This window comes from Phalacrocorax carbo, chromosome 14, assembly GCF_963921805.1.
Source record: "Phalacrocorax carbo chromosome 14, bPhaCar2.1, whole genome shotgun sequence".
NCBI lineage: Eukaryota > Metazoa > Chordata > Aves > Suliformes > Phalacrocoracidae > Phalacrocorax > Phalacrocorax carbo.
Genome location: NC_087526.1, coordinates 2,057,882 through 2,082,889, shown reverse-complemented (window position 1 = coordinate 2,082,889; position 25,008 = coordinate 2,057,882). Strand labels below are relative to the sequence as shown.

At 45.9% G+C, this 25,008-nt stretch overlaps 1 protein-coding gene and 1 long non-coding RNA gene across 3 annotated transcripts in view; both read right to left on the bottom strand.

Annotated features, from left to right (window-relative positions):
- Positions 1-925, bottom strand: part of TSHZ2 (teashirt zinc finger homeobox 2) — a 236,156-nt gene extending 235,231 nt beyond the window's left edge. For both annotated transcript variants that reach the window (XM_064465248.1, XM_064465249.1), the window contains exon 1: positions 137-925. In XM_064465248.1, coding sequence (XP_064321318.1) covers positions 137-176 — 40 coding nt within the window. In that variant the 5' untranslated portion in view covers positions 177-925. The remainder of the gene's footprint in view (positions 1-136) is intronic.
- Positions 926-17,327: 16,402 nt separating this feature from the next.
- LOC135315690 (uncharacterized) overlaps positions 17,328-25,008 on the bottom strand; it is a 77,450-nt gene continuing 69,769 nt past the window's right edge. Inside the window, exons 4-5 of the long non-coding RNA XR_010375171.1 lie at positions 20,064-20,263; positions 17,328-18,595 (exon numbers count right to left, since the gene is read on the bottom strand). This is a non-coding gene — a long non-coding RNA (uncharacterized LOC135315690). The remainder of the gene's footprint in view (positions 18,596-20,063; positions 20,264-25,008) is intronic.

Here is a 25,008-nt window from a genome sequence, read left to right as displayed (position 1 = left end):
GGGAGGGGGAGGGCGGTAAATAAATAAAGATCCAGCCCGGAAAAGCAAGGGTGACCCTAAATAATAATAAAGATGGGGGTTAGGATTGGAAGGAGCGGAGAGACAGAGGCTGTGTAAGTGGATGGCTTCTCCTTACCTGCAGCCCGTTTGGGTGCTTGCTGTTTCCTCCTTGGCATCGCTCTACTTTCTCCAATCTCACTTCTGTCCCCAGATCCGAGAGCCCTGAGACGCTCCTGAGCCGTGTTCCTCTGCCTCTGCCTCTGAGCTGCTCTCCCCGACACCCCCCCCCAGCCTCCCCTGCCCCCCGCCTTCCCACTCCACTGATAGGAACCTGCTTGGGGGTTATTTTATTTTAGAGATCTAGGTTTCTTTCTTTCTCTCGCTCTCTCTTTTTTTTTTTTTTTTTTTTTGGTTGGCTTTTTTTTTTTTTAACTGTTGCAACACTTGCTTTGCTTTGATTCAAACATCCGAGCTCAGGAGCAAATGAAAGGCGCCCACAGTGCCAGAGAACGGTAATAAATAAATAACAAAATAGATATGTATATATTAAAAAAGGGAAAAAATAATAATAATAAAAAAGGCAGCTCTGGAAAGACTGTGGGGCTGGCTGCTTCCTCCCTTTCCTCTCCTCTCCTCCTCCTCCTCCTCCTCCTCCTGCTGGCAGGGCTGTATGGCGGAGCGGTGCCCGGGCGTGCGGGGTGTGTGCGTGTGCGGAGCGCTGCAGGTTCCGTGCTGTCAGATGCCAGGCAGTGAGTGATGTGGGAGCGGGCGGGGAGGCGCGGGATGGGAGGAAATCTGGCACCCGCGGGCTCACGCACACACACTCACACGCGCGCACACACGCGCGCACACACGCGCACACACACACACGCACACACACGCGCGCACACACAGGCAGGGCGAGGCGATGCCAGCAAACATCGATCCACTGAGCAAACTGAACATTAACAAACTCCTCCTCCGCGACCCGATGACAGGATGAAATTTACTCCGCGCAGACGGGCGGCAGAGCAGTTTATTAAAGAGACAGGGCCCGCCGGCACCTGGGCCGCCCGCCGCCCCACCCGCCGGGACCACCCCACGCGTGCCCGCCCCCCGCCCCCGCCCCGCCGCCCACCCCCCAAAGCCGCCCCCCCCACCCCCCGCTCACCCCAAACCCACCCCCGCAGCCCTCCCGCTAACCCCAAACCCACACCCCCAACCTCTCTGCTCACCCCAAACCCGCCCCCAAACCCACCCTCCCAACCCCCCCGCTCACCCCAAAACCACCCTCCCAACCCCCCACTCACCCCAAAACCACACCCCCAACCTCTCTGCTCACCCCAAACCCGCCCCCAAACCCACCCTCCCAACCCCCCCGCTCACCCCAAAACCGCCCCCCAACCCCCCACTCACCCCAAACTCACACCCCCAACCTCTCTGCTCACCCCAAACCCACCCCCATCCGCTCCGCTCACCCCAAAACCACCCCCCAACCCCCCACTTACCCCAAACCCACACCCCCAACCTCTCTGCTCACCCCAAACCCACTCCCCAAACCCCACCAACCCCCCGCTCACCCCAAATCCACCCCCCAAACCAACCCCTCCAACCTCCCCGCTCACCCCAAACCCACCCCCCAACCCCCGCTCACCCCAAACCACCCGCCCAACCCCCCTGCTCACCCCAAACCCACAGTCCCAACCCCCCGCTCACCCCCAAACCCACCCCCCCAACGTCCCCGCTCACCCCAAACCCGCCCCCCGCACATCACCCCCCCACACGAGACCCCCCCACATATCCCCGTGACCACCCCAGAGAGCCCGTCTCCCGAGGGAGGGCGCTGCGGCCCCGGGGGCGGGAGGGGGGGGGCGGCTCGTCCCCAGCCCTGTTTCATCTGATGGCTTTTTCACTAGAATAACGGTGTTTTAAGGCAATTCCCCCGCGGGGGGCTGCGGCTGCTGGGGCGTGCACCCCGTGCTTCTGCAGGTGTAAATGCCTGCGGGGTGCTCGGGGCTGGGGGAACCGGGGACCTTCGTCTCCCATCATCTTCTTCCTCACCCCGAGGGTTATCCCTGCGGTGCAGCGGGGGGGTCAGCCCGCTCGGACGTAAACGCAAAGTTTGGTGAAGTTCAGGTGGAACCCGAGGCTTCACGCCAGGCCCTCGGGTAGCCAGAAAGCTCTGCCCCTCCAGCAGCGGCGGTATGTTGTGCTCAAGCCCCCTCTGCTCTCCCGCTTCCCCCGGCACCCGGGTTTCGGGGAAGCGGGTACGTCCGTCATTGCTCACGACGAGCCAGGTCTACGTCCCGGCCGACCGCAGCGAGTTCCTCGCCCTTTCAGGGAGCCCAGCAGGCTGCCAGGCCGAGGAGGGGCGGGTGACGCTGCGGCTTGCAACGGTTTTGCTCCCTGAGACACACGGAGGTAGCTTCCCCTGCCCCGTTCAGTCATTTCGGGGTTTTTCCCACAGCTACTGTCAACACCTTGAGGGTTCAAAAGGGACTTGGGGCTGAGAGGATGGGCTAACTTCTACGCGTTCACCTATAATTTGTATAAGACCTCTTAAAAGTGGGGTTTGCAATACCCCATAGCCTAATCCCAGGGTTCGCTATGGAACTGAATTCTTAGATACTTTTTTCTCTATTTTGGCATTTGTATCTTTCTAATGAAACTATTGGATTTAACAGGAATAATTTGCACCCCTCTAAACCCAACCTGTTAGATCGGGCTCTGTTACAGAGCACCAGCAAGACCCGCTGCGTTAGAGCCAGTGTCACTGGCGACCTGCAAACGCAGTCCCGCGGCTCCAGCGGGGAATGAGTGTCTATGGGGAGACCCCTGAGTGACCTTTGTATTTAGCAGCCTAATAGGAGATTGTGTTTATCAAAGTGTCCACCTAACTGATTTTGCTTAAATTATTTGATAGCCTTCCCTGTACAAACCCTAGCGATTTTTCATAAGCAATTTGAAAGTATTTATTGATGCAAGCAAATGCTTCGTTTGAAAGATAAAATAGGATACCACTACTATAAAATACTCATTTTTCCACTTCTGCTGAGCATAACTCACTCAGAAGTGAACAGCTCTGCTTGAATCAGTCGGAATTGCCCAGATCTTATACCTGTGTGCAGCACGTGTAAACTCCTGTCGGTGCACGCCGGGGGATTTCTGCTTTGCCTCCGATACGGGCAGGTGTAAACGCGGCGCCAAGAGGGGCCCCGGCACCCACAGCATCGGGGCGACCGCCCCAGCGCGGGGGTGAGAAGAAGGGACACGCTATCCGATCTGCTAGTGCGGCACTGGACCTGGGTCAGGTAGCTCAGGGGCAGCGTGGCAAACTAGGGCTTTCTTTCCACGTCTCATCTTGCCTTGATTTGCAATTTTGAGCCCTTCAACTTCTCCGTCCCGGTTCCCAAATCATTAAAAACGGAGATACTTCTGGCTGGTTTTGTATTTCCTCTCCCTCCTCGCCGAAAGATGCAGCACCTCTGAGTAGGATGGTTCATTTATTATGAAGAATTGTCTATTAAATGCTGTTTTAACACCGTGATGTTTTTATTACCAGTTGTCCCCGGCCGTGGGACACGGCGTAACGCGTTGGGACCCTGGCAGGCGTTGCGGGGCGGGGGGGCAGGTGACAGAGTCCCCTCAGACTTTACCCCCTTCATCCGGGATCTGCTCCTTTTGTGCAAGATGCAAAGATACAAGCTCTAGATGCGAGCAAGGCAGCGGTTCAGCGTAGCCTGGGATCAGCGAGTAGCAGCTATTGTTCTCCAGAGTCATGGCTCAAATCCAAATGCTACACACTGGGTATGGTATTTGTATCAGTGGCGTTTTCAGCCTCAACATGCAAGATGAGAAAGCCACTGTTTTTAAATGGTTACTCCTTTGGGAAGGGGAAATTGAGAAGATGGGCTTCTGAGTAGAGCACTAGTGAGATGGCACCCTATCCTCGGTGAAAAATGGGAGCATTAACAAGGCTTGGTCGAGAGGAACCCTCCAGATTTATGGCTTCCTGTCTCCACCAGCAGATGCCATTATGGCTGACAGAACAGAATGCCTTTCAAGAGGGAACTGGGGTGGGATTATGAAGAAAGGGAAAAAAAGCAAGCAGAATCTGGTGTCCATTTTTATCCACTGGTCAGAGTTCGCTGATAGGTTTGAATAGGGCTGAAACTATCCAGCATTTGTGTGCTCCCCGCTTCTGTTATTTATAACTAAGTTGGTGAAGGTCATTTAGCATCTCTCTTAGCACAGGAAGAACCCATAATATTTACTGAAAGCATTTTTGCACACTTGAAAATTAGAGATAATAAAATGAACAGATAGCACTGGAGGCTTCCTTGGCTTATCCAATGGAATAATCTTGATGGGTGCTTAATGTTTACTTTGGAAATGTAGCAAATGATTCTGAAGCTATATTGAATTTTATCTATTTTTATTACATTGCAGAATAATATTTCTCTTTCCTGACAAAATGTTATGACCAGTAATAGCAATGGCAGTTATGCATGTTCAAAAAAGAGTAATCAAATCTCATGCTTCAGGGCATGAGCTGAATTCCCCACCGGGATCCGGAAGGAATTTTTTCCCCCCAAATATTGCAATATACAATCAACTAGGTGTGTTCTTGTAGGTTTTCCAATTTCTTGTTTAGGTGCAGGTTACATGGAACAATAGTGTGACCTGGGATAGCGAAAATCCTCTGTTGCTATAGCTTGGGGGGGGGGTGTCACTTTGATTTTTCAAAATAAAATGTTTGCGGTTTGGGTTGCACTATTGTAAAGGGAACAGACGTTTTTGTGCACAATAAGGGGCCAAATACACTTCGTGCACTTGACTGCAATAACAGTTCCCGTCATGAGCAGTCACAATGAACTCAGCTGTGTTACCTGAAGTGCTGTGTCTCACTTATTTTTGTTGTCTGTCTGTCTTTCTGTGGCTGCCGTGCTGATAATTAAATGCACGGGGGGGCGGTTTGAGTGGATGCTTTCCTTCTTTTTTTTTTCCCTAGAAGTCACATGGATGGGGGTACATCTATACTCATACCTCATACATACATAACTCATCCTGAATGAAATTCATCTCGGAGTTGCTGTCCCTTCCCGCTTTGCCTACCACTTTAGAGAAAGAAAAAGTGGAAACCTGGACAAGTTCTACAAACAAAAAAAAAGCTGGAAATTATCTGGGTTTGTTCAATGAAAAATTTTCGATATGTAGTATTATTGCCAGCTAAAGACATCATCAGCTTCAATGTTTACCTCCTTCTTATTCAAAATTAATGGGGAAAAAAATGATTTATAAAAAAATAAAATTGGGATTACAACAATTTTGAAAGAATCAACTTGGCAGGCAGGCTGGGGATGCCTCTCAGAAAGGAGAGCACCTTCATAAGCTGCCTGGTGCAGCCCTCTCTGCCCACCACAGGATTAACTACACCCGTGTCACTCTTCAGGCACACCTGACCAATACGATGCAGACTCAACAATTCCTCTGGGCAACCTATTCCAGCAGCCTTATCTTTAGAAAATTTTCCTACTGGTGAACACTTTTTGGAAACTCCTCAGTTCCTTTTTGTGGAGAACAGTTTATTTCCTTCCTCTTTGCAGCAATTTTTAATATATTTGAAGACTTATTACAGTGGATCACCAAAGAACCCCAGTTTCTTCAGTCACTCCTTGTAGGTCATGTTTTCTGGACCTGGCACGGTTTCCATTGTTCTGTGGCTGGACAACATATGTTTCGATGTGCAGCGCCAAAAACTGGATGCTGTATTGCGTTTGAAACCTTCCCAGCACCGAGTGGGATTACTTCACATGTCTAACATATGACACCCCTGTTTATATGTCCCAGTTTGACATATGCCCTTTTTGCAACAGCATGACACTGTTGACTCACGTACAGCTTCTGATTCACTGTAACCCCAGATGCTTTCTCGCAGAACTGCTTTGTAATCAGTTGTCCCCATCCTATATTTGAACAGCTGATTATGCATCAGTGACAACTTTGCACTGATTCATCTTGAACTGCATCCTATTTTTTCAGACTGTTTCTGTAATTTGTCAAGATCATTCTGTATTATGATGCTGTCTTCAAAGGCTGTTGCCGTTCCCCCTAGCTTGGTACCATCTGCAGATATCACGCAAAGTATTTTCTGTTCCACCTTCTAAGACATTAATAAAAGTATTGGATATTGCTGGGCCCAGGACCCGCTCCGGACATTAATCCAGCCTGACAACGGGCCACGAAGGTATAATTTTTGAATGTGATTTTCCAACCTCTTCCCCTGCAGTAACGTCATCTGGAGGATATCCCGTAGCTCACTTAATGTGAGACAGTGTTAGAAGCTTATGGAAATCAAGATCTATGACTTCCCTGTCCACGAGCTCTGTCACACTCTCATGGAACGAGATTAGGTAGGTTTGACATAGTTTTGTCCTGAATAAATACGTGTTTTCTGTTGTTCGTCTTCAAAAACCATATTCTAGGCTCTTTTGGCTAGTTTGGTTATTTTGCTCCAGTACTTTCATATGGACAGAAGGTAAGATGAGCCGATGGTGTCTTCCCACCCTTCTGTCTTAAAGATAGCCGCTGTGCTCGCACTGGTCTGAGTCTTCTGGAAACCGTTGGTCTTCCACAGGTATTCAGGGATGATCACTGGTAGTTCTGAAGTTCTTCTAAGACGAGTTTAGTGGCCTGACCGTATCTATGTGCTTCCTAAGTGCTCTTGAAATTCTTCTTGCTGTAGCCAGAGCTCCCACTATTCTGACACTGGGCTTGATTTTGTTTGCAATCTGATCACAACTGATTCCCATAGCGAAGATGAGAGCAAAAAAAGGCTTTCTTAGGGTGATCTGTCAAAAGCTTTCTCTCTTTCCTGGGTGACAGATGTAATCTTTCCTAGGACTTCTCCTGCATAGAGAAGGCACTTACCAAACACTTTTTTCTTATGATGTTCCTTTCTAGTTGTATCTAATTTTGTGACTCTGTGTTCGTGGTCACTGTAAGGCACTCTTTTCTGCACGTTTTTCACATTAAGACAAATACTTATTTGTTTATAGAATATATATTTGGGTTTTTTGTAGAAATATTCCTTGCCATGCTATACAAGAGTCTTTATCCCTGCTGGGTAGAACAGCAGCACTGGGGCAAAATCCATTTTCCCCCTTTCAGGCATTTCTCTGCACGTAGTTCGGTTACTCCGGTTTGGTGGGGTGCTAAGGAAGGTTAAATTTCACCTCCTGGGATGAAATCCTGCTATCACTAATAATTTATACTGTGAGTAACAGCAGGCAGCATTTCCAGAGCCCCTAGCCTTCTAATCTTCAGCTAAAGGACTCACCCTTTGGCTGCAAAAAAAGGCATTTGAGTTTGAACTCCCATCTAACTGCAAAAAATAATCTTTTGTGGCCAAGTAACGAGAATTTAAAACAGTGCAATGGTTTGCACAGCTCTGGCTGCAGCTACCTTCTCCGGCCACATCTGTGGTTCATCTTCCATCACAATGTCATCAGCTAAAATATCACATAAGATCTCATTCAGAGCTATACATAAGGCTCACCATGCATTTTTTAACTATGACATCCTATTTCCAGAATTTATAATTCAGTCTTGCAAACCTACTGCAGACTGAAACAGCCTGGAAGCTCTCATTTTAGGAACCGAGTTTTCCTTCTTTAAATCACAACAAATCTCCAGTTAAAAAAAAAAACAAAAACACAACTAAAAAACCACAACAATAAACACACCACTTTTTTTCTGAAATGAGCCCAGCAACACTGTAATACCGTTGCCCAACCGAAACAGCAAAAGCAGCTAATTGAATTGGTTTGATCTAAAAGCGGTTCATACTGCAATCCACAAACCTCCTATTTTCTGCAGTGGATTTTTGAGTTAAGTCCCTAATCAGCAGGCACATTGGACTAGTGGATTTATTTGCTTTTCTAAAAAAATAACAACATCCGTAGAATTTTTTAAAATAATAACAGTCAGCTGGAACTGGGCAGGAAATGCACTGTAGTCTCAGAAGAGTCCTTGGAAAAAGACATAACTTAAAAAAAAAAAAAAGAAACACTGAGAACTGCCATTTTTAGGGTGAAAAAGCAACATCCAGAAAGCAGTGTTCTTCCAAAACATTTTTCCTAAAATATCGTATTTCATTGAAAAATATGTTTTAATAGATTTTCAAAAACAATTCGGTGGACGTTGAAATTCTGAAATGGACACGTTTTATGCAATGCCTGCGTAACTGCTGAATACCTTCCTGCAGAGCAGAAGTTTGAAGGTGATATCAGGGTTTTTTCTCCAGCGAATCATAAATTGGCTGTGCGCTGCTGTGACTGGGAAGGCGGGCAATGAGACGCACAAGGACCGCGTTTGGTCCGTTCCTGCGGAGAACCCTGCGCCCGCGTGAAATTCACGCCTAGGAAGGCCTTGCCTGTTAGTCGCCGGTGCCCGAGAGGTTGTGGGGTTGCGTCTCCTGGAGGAGGCACAAAAAGAAGGGAGAAGCAGTTCTCTTTTGGGCAGTAGAACATCTTTCCTCTTTGGGAAGCACGGAGGGGGGCGGGAGAGGCCAGGCCACTTACAAAGACAGGTAAGTAAATATTGGGATGTCGTTGGCGCTGTATTTCTCCCTTCCTTTTAAAGATTGAGTAGCCATCCAAATACAGAGAGCAGATAAACGGTGGAAAGCATATTACACGGCTGACAAAAACAGATAAACATCTCCAGGAAACTTTGGGCTAGAAGCTGCCTGCCCCGAGCAGGGAGCAAGGCGAAGGCATAGATGTTTGGGACTAAAGTTCCTTTTAAAAATGGCTACAGCGGTGTCGATTTGACAAAGTGTGCAAATACCCCTATCTATCTAGATAATTTCATTATAAAGCACCCAGTCACCATGGTATTGGGAGGGATGCTATCTGTTATGCCATTAATGAATTGTTTGTGCACCGTAAGGCTATTCTTTCTTGTGTTGGTATGATTATTTGTTATTATCCTTTATAGTTAGAGAAAAAAATTATGCCAGCAATTAGGAAAATTGATATATCTGATATTTTGGGGGCTAAAATGATCCTGGTACTCCCTCAAGCCTCTGGTATTCTGCCTCTGGTAATGGTTGGGGGAAAGGTGAGGTGCTAAATACTTTTATTAAGAACCTGTAATTCTCTGTGTTGCCACTTGTAGTAAACAGTGTCACCCACTGAGCCAGACTGGGATTTGTTTTTAATGTTGAGAAAAGGTAAACGAACAAACACAGTTTACACATACCAGGCACACGTGTTTAATAAATAGCGCAGAGGAAGTTTAACTGAAATGCTGAAGCCACTAAAAGGGACAAAATGCTTAATATTATTTTAATTGAAAGATAACTGTAATAAAACAAACCTCTTATTGATATAAGGGGCAAAGTTTTCATTGCTGCTTTTTGCTGTACTCCAGATGAAAAACTGAAGGAAGGCAAAAAAAAATTGATTTTTTTTTTTTTTTTTCTACAGAAGAACCTATAAAAATTTCCGAAAGTCAGTGAAAGCGTGTGCACACCGGGCCGGGAGGACTGAGCTGGCATTTCTGGGTGGGACTCGCCGGCTCTTCTCCAGGTGTTCCCAGTCGGCGCTGGGAACTGCCCGGCCGAGCCGCAGCCGGGGGGGCTCCGCAGTGCCCTGCCCCGCACCGCCGCGCCCCGGGCGGCTGCGGGGGCCGGAGCCCCCCTGCCGCTGCACAGCCCGCCGCGCCCCGCTCCGCTCCGTGCGAGCCTCCCTCAGGTAAGAGGTTAGTGGGGATATTTTTTTGGTGCGTTTCCAGCGCAGGCCTGTTTGAACATGTGCCGGGAAGGAGGTTCTCCGAAGGAAAGAGCCTCTGGTTTTGCCTCCCTCGGGGGGGAGCGTAGCCGCAGGCTCCGGTGCCTGCGCCCAGCGTAGGGGCCCATCCTTCGTGCCTTGTCTGCAGCCAACGTGCTAACCTCTTTAGCTTAAAGAAAGTGGAGTTTTATCAGTGAATCACAGGCAGTTGAGAGGCTGATGGTGGGAAGCAAAGAGCAAGCTCTAGAAAAGGCTGAGAGTTACGAAAGAAGCGGCTCAGAATTAAAGTTTTGTGAAAGTCTGAAACGTTAAGTGTAAAAACTGAGAGACAAGGTAGGCAACATCCCTCCTAGCTGGAAACTTAGGAATGGAAAGGAGGGTGTTTGGGAAGAAGAAAGACCTATTGCTCAACAACTGGGTTTGTATTCAAAGTGTCAAAAATAAGAGTGAAAATAAACCTAGTCTTTTGGAGTCTGGAGGCAGACACTGGAGAGGAATAGCTGTATTTATGCTTACTTAAGAAGAATGCTGTGTGCTGCCCTTTAATTAAAAAAAAATGCTGGGAGTTTTTAAATGTCTATCACTGGTCAGAATATGTTTTTCTCTGTTCCTACATCATCAGGCATATCTGAAGCACCTGTGTCACCAGGGGCAAAATGCCTTGGGTCACGGTGTGTTCCCTCACACCTGTTTCAGAGGACGGTAAATGAGTTCTTACAAACCCTCAGCCTCACTTGGGGTGGTACATCTCAAATGCAGGTGCCGGTCCACCCCCACCCCCCCCAGCTCATGGGGACTGGGGAGACCAAGCGTTAGGGTGTCACCTCGTCCCCCTCGAGAGGAGCCTCGTTACCTGCTGCCGCTTAGGAAACGTGTTCGGCCGCCGGCTGCTGCCTCGCGAAGGTGAGGGCGCTCGGCGCGCGAACGGGCAAACGCTTTCGCGCTCCCGGTACGTCTCCTCGTCTGAAAAAGATGTCTGAGGCTGTTCCGTTTGGCGTCAAGAGCCTTCCATAAAAAGCAGGATACTTAGTGGGGGAATGGAACTCGAGTTTTGTGGAACAATATTACAAAAGGAGACATCAAGCAATTTTCATGGAAATTGAATGACACTTTTATGGGCCTTTCTCTACTTCTGCTTTTAATATAAACTGTATAGTAAATACAGGTGAAAAAAAAAAACCAACCCACCTGTCAAAATATAGCTCTGTTTGGTTACCTCTGTCCATGGGACAATTTTAGTAACCTGTCAATCAATGGGCTGCTAAATAGCCTCTCCAAAGCACAATCTGCTATTTCAGACGACATCAGTGTGTCAATCATTTATTGAATCAAAGCCAAATTTGAAGCAAAGCAAGCCCAGTTTGTCAATCACTTCTCAGTATTCTCTCCACTAACCACCTGACAGCTTTTAACTTTTCACTTTTATATTCCATGCAGCTAGTTAAGATTCTTTCATTTTTAATTGGGCTTCTTTTATGATTGGTAGCTAAGCAACTAATATGTTGTTTTATATGGTAATAATGGGCCCAAACTTGAGAGCTTTCTTGACCATTCCTATTTGTTGTTGGGAAATTATTTTCCTTCAAGTTGCTAAATAGCAGATGTAGCAGAAACAGTTATTTAATTATGGGTTGTCCTGTTGTTTCTATCTATAAACACTTTTGGCACTGTTTAAAAATAAACACTGCATGCGCTGGCAAATATATACCGAGTGATTTTAACTCCTGATAGAGTCCCTTGGAATTTCACTGCTCATTTACAGGGAAAACTGGGTGCAAAAGTGAAAGGATTGCCAAAAAGGAGTTTGGAAAAATATTAGCGAAGGACAGAGTGAGAAATCTCTGTTCCAGATTCCCGCTAGGCTTTAATCCAACCTGATCAGTTTTCAGTCTTAATTTAGGTACAATTAAATTTCTAGGGCCGAGTACAATGCTCTGAACCACCATCTCTCCAAACAAGCCAGAAGCCCTTCCTGAGCAAGCTGAGCCGGCTCTTCAGTCCGAAACAGTGTTTTGAGTTAATTAAGATTTTTCTGTACCTGAGATGTAAACCTTTTGGGTCAGAACTGGGTCCCCCAAAGGTGACCGCGAATCCTGGTGTGGTTTCAGTCCCGTGTCCCCACCACGCACAAGACGAACGCTGCTTTCACGTGTGTAAAATGATCTTGCAGCTAGCAGTGAATGTTCTTGCCTTTCTATTTCTAAAGACTGTCATCAGTAAAGCCAATGTGTTGTTTTCAGACAGAAAGAATTAACTTTCTGTCCTTTCCATGAAAGGAAGTTTGGAAAAAGAACTATTTCTGTGTCACAGAAAATTCTATTTTAGGTTCAAAAGAGTTTTCTTCATTTAATTCTTTTGCATATCTTTTTGATGGGCTTCTGGCTGTCTTTTGACAGACTGCTGTCATCTGGTTTGATCCCAAACTGTGAAACTCCAGATGTGCCCAAGAACTTGGGAGAACACGGATATAGTTTTGCAAAAAGCTGCAGTAGGTTTCAAGGCAATCTAATACCAAATATACTTCCCAGTCGTATTTGAATTTTACATTGGTTTTTGTATTTGTTTTTACCAAAGACTCAGTAAAAGAGACTGACTGACTGACAGCCCATGAGGATTGACAGTGGAGAGGCAAACAGGGGCTTTGGTGGCGTCTGGAGTGTTAGCATCCAGTCCAGATGCTAAACGTAGGTGTCTTTCCCCTGCCACAAAGCTGAGGGAGGCTCCTGAGAGCGCTGGGAAATACACCGGTACTGTGAGGAAGTGCCTCTCTTAGGAGGGAGGTCCTAGCAGGCTGCTGAGATTGGATAATTAATAAACTAGAACAAAAACCACAGTGCAGATCAACCTTTGACATTTGGTGAGAAGAGCAAGTATTCCTAGCTCACAAACGAGTTCTTAAGGAAGTGCCAAAAATACAGTTTGTTTTTTTTCTCTTGATGGGCTTTCTGATGCCTGCCTTTGAAATCAATGGAGCCAAGTAATAATGAATTACGATGAGATCCAGGATGGGCATCTACTGTTCAGTGACGCTCTGACAAACGACGTGTAAATTTTCCTGACTGCAAAAGTGATTAAGAGATTTTTTTTTTTTATGGACAGATTTGTACTATTTATATAACTAGATATTAACAAAAGTTTTAAAAAGGTGTTTTGATCCCAGGCTGCCTCCATAGTTTGGCACAGATTGTTAATCTTGGCTCAAAGGGTGTTCAGGCCTGGCTGAACATGATGCTTAGCTCTTCTAGTTCAGGCATCTGAGCAGAGGGGAAACCCACACAACACCCACCTACACAGCACCTGGTCTGTGAATCGGCATAAGACTCTCAATGGAAGAATTAAGATGCACAAGATCATAAATATTATACCAATAAGAGAAGGGCAGGGTCAGGAAAGCCAGAAAAAAGTTGCACGGGATTTTTTCCAAACAGCTCCGTTTTGGTCATTCACATAAAAATAATACTAAGAAATGTCCTTCTGTGTGCAGAAACATGAGTCTGCCTGCATATGTGTTATTCCTCCTTTCCTATAGCTCTTCTTTAGGACCCTTTGGACCATAAGAGATGATGCTGTTAAGTGTATTCCAGCATATAATTTGTCCAGAGGCATTTTTGTGAGATGAAACCTGTTGGTCAAGAGCGACTCCAAAGCACCTACTCGGCTGAAGTTCCCAGCTGGGCAGAAATGCCGGAGCAAAGTCTCTCTGTGTGGATGTGGTAGTTTGCTTGGTCTTTGGTGCATCCACTGGAAGCCAACGACTCACTTTAGTGTCATTGATTACACAGGGTGTGCAAGGACTTAAAAGGTTTATCGAGCCACTCATCCCCGGCAAGCTCACAGATCTGGGGGCTGAGTCTGCTCTTCTCTTGGTTAGTGGTAGTCCCTCTCTGAGCTCCTACCGTGGTAAGGTAGACACGTTACCTGGAACTGGAGGGAGAAAGAGGAGGAGTTTTCCTGGATTGTTAATGCTACCTAGTTCTTTATGGCACGATGCACTCAGAGCTTTTAGTGGTGCAGCCCCAGTACTTGGGCTGAGTCTCTGATTCTCCCTGCCTTATACTGAGAATGGTTCCTGTAGTTCACGGCACGGTACCGCTTGTCCCCGAGTGAACCGGGCAGGGGTCGCCACCTGAAATGTTAATATTCACCATTACCTACTTAGCAAGCCCATTTTTCCACCTGTGTGTCAAAAAGTTGATCAGTGTCAACTGCTGCCTTTGTTCACCCCTATCACGGGAGCAGCAGAAAGACAAAAATGATGAATACTTTTCTTAATTGGAAATGGAGGGAGAATTTGCAGAAACAGAATGCAGTTACCTCTGCTGGAATCTGTCCAGGATACTCTGGTTAACACGGCTACCCTTTCAACAAGTAAAACGGGAGCTTTGGCTATGCTGAGTGCTTGGATTCTTTAGGTTTACATCTCGAGCGCCTACTAACCAGGAGCACAGTGCAGCCCACTAAATCACGGGTAACCCTACCCGTGCCACCGGGGCGTTACTGGGAGTCCGTTCCGCTGCGGTGGGAGCATTTCCAGGAGCACAGAACAGAGGCTCTGGTTACAAACAAATTTTATAATCTAGACTTTATACATTGAACTCTGTGACTGGCGTCATTTAGAAGGACTAACTGCTAAAACTGCTAGCTTTCAAAACAGAAAAGCAAGGCTTAGCATTGCTTAGTTAGAGGTACTTCAGATGCAAAGTGAGGCTTTCCTTGTTTGCATGTGGAAGGGCAGTGCTCAGGACGGGCTTTGTTCAGAGCGATATTTGTTCTTTAGAACTAGAACCAAGAACAAAATGGGTTAATATGCACATACGCACATGCTATGCTTGATGCCATGTAAGGAATTTAAAACCATGGAAAATCACCCTGAGAGATTTCAAAATAGCAACAAAAAATTCAGATTGCTTAATTTTAAAACCTGGCTATTATTTGTCTTAAATAGCAGACTCAGCTGTGGGCTTTTATAAATCCTAAAAGATATGCAGGATTTCATACACCTACAAAACCCATTTTTTGTTAGTAATGGCTTTCTGATTAATTGCATATGTTCTATACTCGCAAAGTTGAAGAGTATTTGAGTGCCTGAAATTATGAGCACTTCAGCAAACCAGTGAAGATATCTGCAATGTAAACTTTACACATACATGGTCTGCCCTGCCAATGACCTTAATCTTATTCTAGCAGGGGAACACAGCATGTAATGCAGTCAGTGTTAGCTTTTTCCTGATCCCTTTTCAAGCACATACTAATAACCATGTAAGTGTAGATGCTGTTATGGGCTCAGATCACTAGAGGATCTAATGAATTCAAATCACTTGACCTCAGAAGAAGGTGGTGCTTTCAACAGGTAACACTTGAAGAACCCACATTTTCTATTCTGTCCTGCATCCTGAGGGTTTTACAACACTTAAAGAAGAATATGAGGGCTAGGGTACCACTGGGATTTCTCTCTATTGACAGTACGGATGCTATGCTGGGGAAGCTGGTTTGCCCAAGAGGACATAAATGACTCCTTGATTTTCATCTGTGCTTGCTTAATAACCACGCAGTGGTTCATATCTCGATATTTTTGGTAGCTGTAGAACTGTGCTTCATAGTAGTCAAAGTGCTTTAACAAAAAATATCTACAACTCTGACTTAAGAAATCATACCTTGCCAGTAATTTATGGAGAGAAATCGGCGTCACAGGTTTGTCTGTGCCTTTCCGTGCATTGCAGGTTGGCATGGTATCATAATAAATGAAGTATCGAATACTCTCCTGTAGCCAGTCCTGGAGACCTTGAGGTTATTCTTTTTACAGTTTTACTTAGTTAGGTCTGTCCTCAGTTTGGCACGTTGGCTTGGCTGCGTTTTGGGAGAGCCATTCGCTCCTGCTTCCAAATGCCCAGTGCCCTTTTATTCCGTTTGCTGGCACTTGTCTCTTCAAAGCGTTTCTAATTGGGTGGTTTTTAACTTGAAGAGAAATGGTTCCAATATCAATGAAAGAAGCATTATGTATAACGAAACAAGCTTAATGCTTAAATTTAACTACATGCTGAACAGATTCTGCAGTGCAGGAAATGGGCTCCGTGTTGCTGTTGTTGGCTAACTCTGATTCAGTGCTGATTTGCAGGAGAGGAATTCTTCTGTGGCCCGCAGCGCGATCCGCCGGCTTGCAGCTCGCTGCTGAAAGACGCCGAGCGACTCCAGTAGCAGTGGCTGCAGGTATTTCTCGGTGTCATGCAGACTTCTAGTGCTCTCCTAGCAGGGTAACTGCCCGAGGGTCTGTGTTTATGCTGACAGTGCCCGCTGTATGCTGCCTTGTCCTTATTCTGCTGCTACCTGACTGAATCGTGAATTGCTTCGTAACATCGCTTGCGGTATGGATAGCCCATGTATGCAGAGGACTTCTCCGTGCCTAGCTCTTAGAAAATGGGAATCGGCTATCGGGCGTCGTGGAGATGGGGCTGCGTCGTGTTAGGTACAAGCTGAAGAGGTTTCGGGGTTGCTCTGGAATGTACAGCTGACGTGGGAGCCCTGGGCTGGGTGGGATCAGCCGTGAGATAGCGTCCTCGCTCCAGGGGCAGCTCTGCAATTTGTGCAGGGATGTTGCCCTGCCAGGAAAGGGGGCTCCGGCTGCCGTGTCCGAAACGTGCCCCGCTCGCGCTGCTGTCTGCTCCGTCCAGTGGTGCCCCCCCTCGTGTGTCGCGGTGCGTCCCCACGCAAGAAGCGACCAGCCTCCCTCCTTTCTTTCACGCTAGGGATAATGTTCCCTTTTTGGGGAAAGGGAGAGGAAGCTTTTATTGAGAAAAATGGTCCTTGACTTGAGGCAGGTGCTGCCAGTGTGTTGCGTAGAGCTGGTGTCTGTTCCAATTTTCATAATTGTGAAGCACAGGGTATCGTGGTGTTTGGCATGTAAGTGATAACCAAATATTGCTCTTTGCACAACCGCATAGCCTGTCAGCTTGATCAGATGCTGATTTTATTTTTTTCCCCCCTGACTCACTTCACAAGTCTCTTGAAAAATTAACTTTTGAAAACATAACTGAATACTTCATAGAAACTCCCTTTATCACTCCTATGGGCAAATTTCATTGACTTGGAATTTAAGAGCTAATTCTGCTTCTTAAGTTATATTCTCTTCAATTCACATTGGCAGCTAATGAAATAGGAGAATGCTAAGGAAATAATTAAATGTTGTGCAATTAGGGCTACAGCGCATCAGGATACAAATAAATACAAGTCAATATATCCTTTCAGGGATTAAATTTGCCTGTATTTTGTAGCTTTTGATCTGTGTGTACCACAAACTAAAGTCTTTCAGAGCACGATTGCCTGATCCTAGGACCCCGGGTAACTCGCGTGCACTGAGGTACGGTACGTGTCGGGTCAAAAGCTGCAGGGATGTGCTGATTGCAGGCATGAGAAATAATGATCAGAGGAGAGAAAGCAAGGTCCGGTTCTATCCTTGGATTATACTTATTTATTGCAGGTGCCTTTGAGCTTTGTATGGGTTACAAGCTTATCCTGAATTCCTGCAAGAGATCGCGGTTTGAAAAATGCGAAATGGTAAAGAAACATTCAGATCAAATATTCAATATATTTTCTTTTTCCTGAAGCCGGTTGGTGGTTCGGGGGCTGTTTTCTGCCTCTTCCATCTTCCAGAGCGCTCTCTGGCCTGCTGGACCGTTGTTTGGGAAGACCTTTTTGAAACAGGGAACAGTGGTGCTCACCAAAATATTATCAGGTTAATTCCAGCCAGGCTAGCTTTCATGAGAGGTCCCTGACATTGAGCAAACCTGTTTCCTTCGCTAGGATGTGTCAGTTAGAAACACCAACTGCAAGGATTTCTTATGTTCTCACGAAAAAGGAAGGAAACAGCTGGTAAATGTTTCACAGATGGTAAAGCTCTTGGCATCTCTCAGGAGAGGGCCACCCATACAGATGGCTCATTATTTTAACATTTGGATTTTCATCTTATTAAAACATCTTTTTTTTTTTTCCTGGTTTTATTTAGCATCATAAATTCTCTTACACTTTAGTTAACAACTCAGTGATTTGGGGGAAGTGTGTGCGCTATAAGGAACATCATTTGGCTAAAACACGTATCTGCATCATTATTCTCAGCTCTGATGTGTGGTGAGTGGACTTGAACCTGATTAAAAACACCAAATGCAAGCAAATGCTTAGAAATATGACTTTATCAAGCAAAGGTCAGCTGAGCCTGTGTAGAAGCTGAATTATTCAGCAAACGAAGAAATGTACTGAGTGAAGCAAGCAAACATTTCTATCTTGGGCATTACGTCGATTAATGCTACCATGCTTTCTGCATACGCCATAACAGACAGGCACTGCGCACGCTGAGTGTTGGGAAATGTTTGTGTTTATAGCGTCGCTAAATGCCAGATACTACTTTTAAAAAGATCCTGTCAATAACCCAACGATACTCAGGTTTTCAGAAATGTTCGCAAAGCGAGGCGTTTGTAAAGGCAGTTCCACCTTGCGTTTGTGATGGCGCGCGCCATCATAAACGTGCAAATAGATGGTATGTTTAGCGTATGTCATACATAAATCCCAGCTCCACACACAGTTCCGTAAATATCATTAGTCCCATTTGGCTTTATGGCAGGGGGAGGGGGTGGAAACGGTGCCAAAAGGTGACAGAACTTGCCCTGTGTGGCAGAGGAAATTGGGGCAGTCTCAAATTGAGCTTGGGTGTCCTGGCTTTTGGCTTTAGCGCCTTGCCTTACTTGCTCCCTGATACGAGCTGGTCTCTTCAGTAGCTGTCGCTGTGCACACGCATGGTTTGAAGAAGCTGAGGCAGAGAGGTTCGGCCCCTTCTGCAACACAAAGCAAGCAATAGGTAGGAGAGGGTGCGGGAGAGAGGAGGAAGGAAGAGCGTGTCCTGTGTGTAATGCCAAATCTTTGGCCTCTCTGTTTTCCAGAGATGTTTTTTTTTAAAGTTTCAGCATAGCCTCCCTATGAAATTACTAAAATATAAGTTTGTGGTGTAAATATGGATCAACAATAGCACAGATTGCCGTATGGATCAGTCTATAAAGATTAAAAAGTAGCAATCGATGCATGTCCTACGTCTGCCTTGTAAATCTCGTTATGGTTTCAACCAAGGTATGCACTGCCTTAAATACTCTGGGTTCTCTATGATTAGGCTTGTTCTCTGCAATTTTGTTTTAATTAAAAATTAAATAATCAGGAGTGGGAAGAAAGAAACCCAAGTCGTCTTCCCCATTTGTGTGTGCAACTCCCCATTGATCCCAGTAAGTTACATCAACAGCTAAGATTTGACCCGAAAGCTAACTACAGATATCCCATTAATAAATACAGGGGCAGATTTGTAGCATGTAAATCACTGGAGCTCCACTGATGCCGGCGTAGTTACGCTGATTTACATCACCTGAAGAGTTGGCCTGTGGAATTCGCATTCCTTCTGAGATCGAAGATGTGTCAGCAAATGGTAAACTTCATTTGTATTTCTCAGCCTTCTAATTTAAAAATAGCCAAATTGATTTATTATTAAACGGCTGGGCTTTTATGGCGAGACTTCGTATGCCACGTTTCAGCCAGACGCCACTCTTGCAGCCAAGCTGTAAATCCTTCCAAAATGGGGTTTTTAGCTGAAATGCTGAAAACTCTGTAATGCTTGTGGGTACTTCTGTGTCATATTTATAATGGATGGGCTAATCTAACCATAGCCTAAAAAATGAAAGGCCTGAAGGGCTGGATGGCTCGGAGGGCTGGCAGAACTGCCAACTTAAATTCAGTCATAGCCAGAAGTGACAAAGTTGTTACCATTTTTGGAAGCCTATGAGATGAGTTGTTGAGGCCCAGACTGTTTGTTGTCTTTCTATCCTTTGAGAAGTCAAAGAATGAGTGAGCCATGGAAGAACCTGGTGTTCTAGCTAGCGGCTGTTGACTTTTGGTTTACACGGTGCTGCAGCAGGTACCTTCCCAAAGTCCTGCAAAGGTACGGCAATGGGCTGTGCTCATGGGCTGGGGGGCTGCTGAACATTGAGCTCGGAAGCTCTAGGTAGTGAATAACCTGACATGCAATGTTCGTCGGCCATGGAACGGCTGCTGTGATATGGGGAGGGGAGTACTCCCAATATCCTTCCTGACCTCCTTCCAGACTCTGCTGTACTGCTTATTAGTAAGTTTTAATAGACGACTCAATTTAGGTGTCTAAGTATTGTAGGAAGCTTATCAGAAGTGCTCAGAACTGTTGATCCTACCAGGTGCACAGCAAGCTTAGATTAGATGGTACTTTGGAGCTCATCTGGTACAACCTACCTTCTCAAAGGAGGCACTAGCTTTGAAGTTAGATCCAGCTTTGAAGTCAGATCAGTTTGTTCAGGAAGCTCAACTGGATCTTTATCATCTCAGTGGATGGAGATTTTGCAGCCTCTTTGGACAATCTGTTTGCATTGCAGTGGTGATCGAGCAGGTGGGAAAGGGAAGGTATATTTAAGTGTGTCCTTTTGTTTGATTTCCTATGAAAATAAACCAATTGCAATAATAGTACTGGTGGGTAATAAATTTAAGCAGATATCGACAAAAACCTGTTAGTACTGATGCTATGAGGGATAACGGGGCTTCTGTAATTTGGGTGAAAATGGGTGGCCGAATCGAGGGGGAAGAGATCATGGTTGGAGGACAGGTGGTTGTATAAACTCATTGGGGGTAAGGAAACTGGGGAATCCTTCACGGATGCTCCAGCAGCAGGAGTAGCTTCAGGTGGGTCTTGCGGCCTCTTGTGTTTCAACTGACTACACGATACAAATCCATAAAAAAATAGGCTTTGTTAGCTCTTGTCACGTAAGTTGTTAGTGTCTTTTTTTTTTTTTATGTCTTTAATTGCAGTGTTTAGTGTCGATAACTGAAGAGGCACAATCTCTAGCTGAGACTGAAAGCTGTTTTTTTACCATTGATGTCTTTATTTGTGATTCTAAGGTTTGGGTGTACCGTACGCTCTGAAAAAAGGCATAGTGAAAATTAAGTGAAACAGAAGGCGAAATAAGGAAAAGACTTATTTTGTCTCTTCAGAGCTTGTATTTACAACAAATGAATGCCACTGTTACTTTCAAGCTCTTCTAAAATGGGTGTTTCTGATCAGGCACAGTAACAGGTATTCTAATGCTCCCCACGAGAGGTCAATCACAAACGAGCAGAGCTGAGAAGAGGCTTGCACTGTACGCGCACGTGGTCCCGTGTCTTGTGGAGGTAGATTGTCCTAGCTGCAAACAGGCTACAGGAGGGGATGGACCTTTATATAATACAGGGGCTTGTTTTGTATTTGTTTTACCCTTCAGAAACGTGTACCCTAATTCTGTGTAGGCTTAGGTGTTATTTGCTTGCAAGGGAGTGTGGATTGCATCTCTGAAACCTAATGTGGGCATGGGGGCTCTCTTTTTGATCATTATAGGGTATGAGTGTTTTGTAATTCTTCTAGTGCAGAAGAAGCTGTTTGGTGACAGGCGTCAAGTCAAATTCCTGCAAGAGGCTGGCAGCAGAATACATTTGTCTATTTAACTGCATGCAAAACACTTGTCAAGACAGATTCTGGTCCCCTCTCCTAAGCAGGGACTCTCGCTACCTTGTGTTCCAGATAACCTGGCAGAGAGAGGCTAGTGCAGAAGCACATGCTGAGCTGTTAGCAGGACTCTTACCATGTCTCTGGTTCTGGCATCTGCCAGAGAGAAACCTCGCTAGCACATTGCAACCGGAGAAAAATGAAAGGCAGAAACATTCACATCTGGAGGTAGACTAAAACAGAACGGTCTTTAAGACCCTCTAAAGAGATGACAGGTTGTCTTATTCTTTAATGCACTTGCCACCGTGTCGCCACGTTTGGTAGGAAAACACAGGGGTAAACAGCTTCCTTTGGGAGAGGACAGAGGGTGTCAGACTGTCGGAAGCGCGGTGTCGGTGAGGCTGCGGAACCTGCGTGGGCAAAAAGCTTCCTTCCCAGGCTTTTGTTCTCAGCTCCCCCTCTGAAGGAGGAAATTAGTCCTGCTTTGTCCCCCTCCCGCTGTACTTGGATGCGATCTAAGGGATTTTATTTGGTGGCTTTGGAATGTGCTATAAACCCTTTAAAAAGTAAAGGTGTGGAAGCATGGGGCTGAGGTTGTTACTCATTAAACTACTGTTCTAATTACAGCTTTGTTTTCATTTGGACCCTCTCTGCTATTAAAATTGCTTATCTCATGCTGTGCCCCTCTATTTATACTTGGCATCTCCCTCTCCGTGTTACCCTTCTTCCCATTCCCCCCGCTCTCGTCTCCTGCTGCCTTGACTCCTCCGCTTCCTCCTGTGTGCATTTCTCTCTGCCCCTTTGCCAATTCAAAAGCGTTATTCTATCATTTCGAGTGCTTCAAGCTACCTCTGGGGCCGTCTCCTCCTTTAGCGCTGGCTGACCTTTTCTGAAAGCCAGCCTCACCTCTTCAGCATCCAACTTGAGAGGCTAAAGAGACAGGCAGGCTTTGGCACGTGATGGTCAGCTCTGGCAGAAGCGTGCGTGTGCGTTTTGGAAGGGGAGGAGGGAAAGATGGGATGGGGCTGAAGTAGCTGGAAATGATAAACCTGTCACAAACCTCATCTCTGAAAGCTGCAGAAATATTGAAATATCCTGAAGAAGAATAAACCCCCACCCTTGAATTCATACCTTTGTCCAACCTGTGGTTTTATAGAATCCCTGCTTGCTATGTTGTCATGGCACAGATGCTTTGTACTGCCTTTTTGTTCTTGTTCCAGCGTTGAGAAATCTGTGCTATCTTAATTATTAACCTGTTATGCTTAAGTTTCATTACCTATATATTTTTTAATGTCTTCTATTGAGGTGACAAATGAAAGTGGTAGTTCTGCCACTGCTGCAGAGCTTTAACTTCAGACTCGGCACTCGCTGTGTGCCTGTAGTAATGACTTCCATAAAAGTCCTTTGATTGTTCTCTGATGCAAATTGAGATCAGCAATAATGTACCATTCTCTTTATAACAATTGTATACTGCTCAACTTCTTTGGACACCTTATTGAAGCATAAGTCAACATTAGGATAGGTTAATAAATACCATGGTAAAAATTTAAACACTTGCAAAAAGCATTACAACCCTCTGTGGTGCCGCTTATGGAAGAAGCGGAACAAAAATTGTGTCTTTCACTCAAACAGCCTACTTTGAGCCCAGCCCCTTTGTGGGGGGAGTGGGGGGGCGCCAGCGTGAGACGTGGTGGTGAGGGTGAAAAGGACTCAAACCACAACGGCTAGCTGCTATTCCAATTTGTAAGCCCTCCTCGTTGAGTCAGGGCTGAATCCCTGTGCCTGCGTGTCTGCTGGGCGCTTTGAGGTTACAGCTCAGCCTGTTTGCATGTCCACCAGCTACAACAATGAAACTTCAGTGAAAATAAAGTTACTAAAAATGTGCCTCTCCTTTTTCAACTCTTACACGTGTGATGGGGGAGAGTGTTGGTAGAGATGATGTGAGTAAGGAAATGTAAGGTTTTATTCCCCGACTCTTGCAGACGTGCCTTGGGTTTATCACTGAACTCTGTGCCTGCCTCCTGACTGATTTACTCCACTTCCCTGTTACGGCAGAACGTTGGGAGAATTAATTCAGTAATGTTTGTGAAGCGCAAATGCAAAATAATAATAATTATCCTCTTATAGCCCCTTGTTTGTATATCCACTTCCATGCAGAAATGCCCTCAAATTGAGTAAACATACACAGATGAGCATTAAAATAAATCTGTCGGGGAGCAGAGACTCGACAGCCGCGTCTTGCAGTGCCCCTTCGTCACGCTCGCCCTTACGCGCTCCACATCCACCAGGGCCGCTCCTCCGCCTTTGGGCTGGGGCAGGAGTCCCCAGCTTCTGTCGAGCTGTTTTCCTTGCCGCTCTGTTCTTTGTTTGCAGAGCTCCTGCGTGCTCGGTAGAACTTAGCCGTAGCCACAGCATCTTGGGAAAAAAAACCCCACTATTTCGTCCTTTTTATGAATGCTCGAAATATAACTATTGAAGCAAAACAATACAGTCGGATAAACAAAGAAATGCAGGCAGTGTAAGCAAAGCCTCTTCAGCTGGTCTCAAGTCAGCCAGTCTTCCTTTCTTTTGTGTGTTTTAGCTAACAGCCCATTGAGCTAACAATGAGAGAAAAGGGAATCAAGATTTAGCGCTACTCCGCGCTGCTCTTTTAAAGGTATTAATACTAGTGTAAAAGGTTGATTCAAAGGACTTAAAAGAAGGATGTTCAGCTAGGACTGCTGGTTTCCTTGAGTCTTCCCTGAAGAGTACTTACGGAATAGGGTGCTCAGGGCAGTTGGGCCACCTGTGATGGTAGGATGCGTGACACTTTGAGGCAACGCTGCTCTAAAGGGATTAAACCAGTTTAAACCATGCCTATACTTTTGCTGCAACCTTTGCTTGTATCTTAACTTGCTAAACTGTCCCTGCCACTGTACCCACTGTCGTATCTGTAGCCACAGAGTGAGGCGGACCTAGGAGGTGACCTGGCTGAAAAACCTGGCCAGAAGGAGGGGGGGCGGAAATAAAAAGGTTGTTTTAAGTTTCCTGAACCCGTTTGCCCTGCAGCCACGTCGGTAGCCGGGCTACATTGGGGGTGAAGGTGATCTGGAGGCAGAACAAGCTGTTAATGGAAGGGTGCTTAAGCCACCGCTGCCACCAGAAAATTTATGGTGGAAGTGCAACCTCACAAACCAGTCTCAGGGCACAATCTCACTCGCAGTAACAAAACAACACTTTTACAGCAGAATGAGGGACACAAACCTCATTTTCTGATTTCCCCTTTGCTACTTTGATCGCTAGCCCACGTGCCTTGGCTTGCTTTTACAAGGTAAAACTGGGGTTAGAGGGAAAAACGTGTATTAGCTTTTAAATACGAGTAATACTGTTGCATGTTAGCAATGTATTTTAAATGATCTAGTTGAATAAGTAACAAAGGACGTAATTCTGCAAACCATTGCTCTGTGCCGACAGTTCTTGGAGTGTCAATAAAGGGGCGGAAAGTTGAACCCAGAGAGTGAACTGCTGATAAAATACACAAGACTTTCAGAAGCGCTAAATATTGGTGGTCTTTTCCATTAAAGTTGGGGAACAGAGTTAGGCCTTTCCCGAGCACTTTTGAAGATCCCGGTGTCAGGGCAGCCAGCCCTTCTCGTGCAGGTTGGGCAGCAAGCATGAGTCTGTAACTGTGTTTCCCCCTGGAAGTCGCTGCCTAAGTGGATCTGA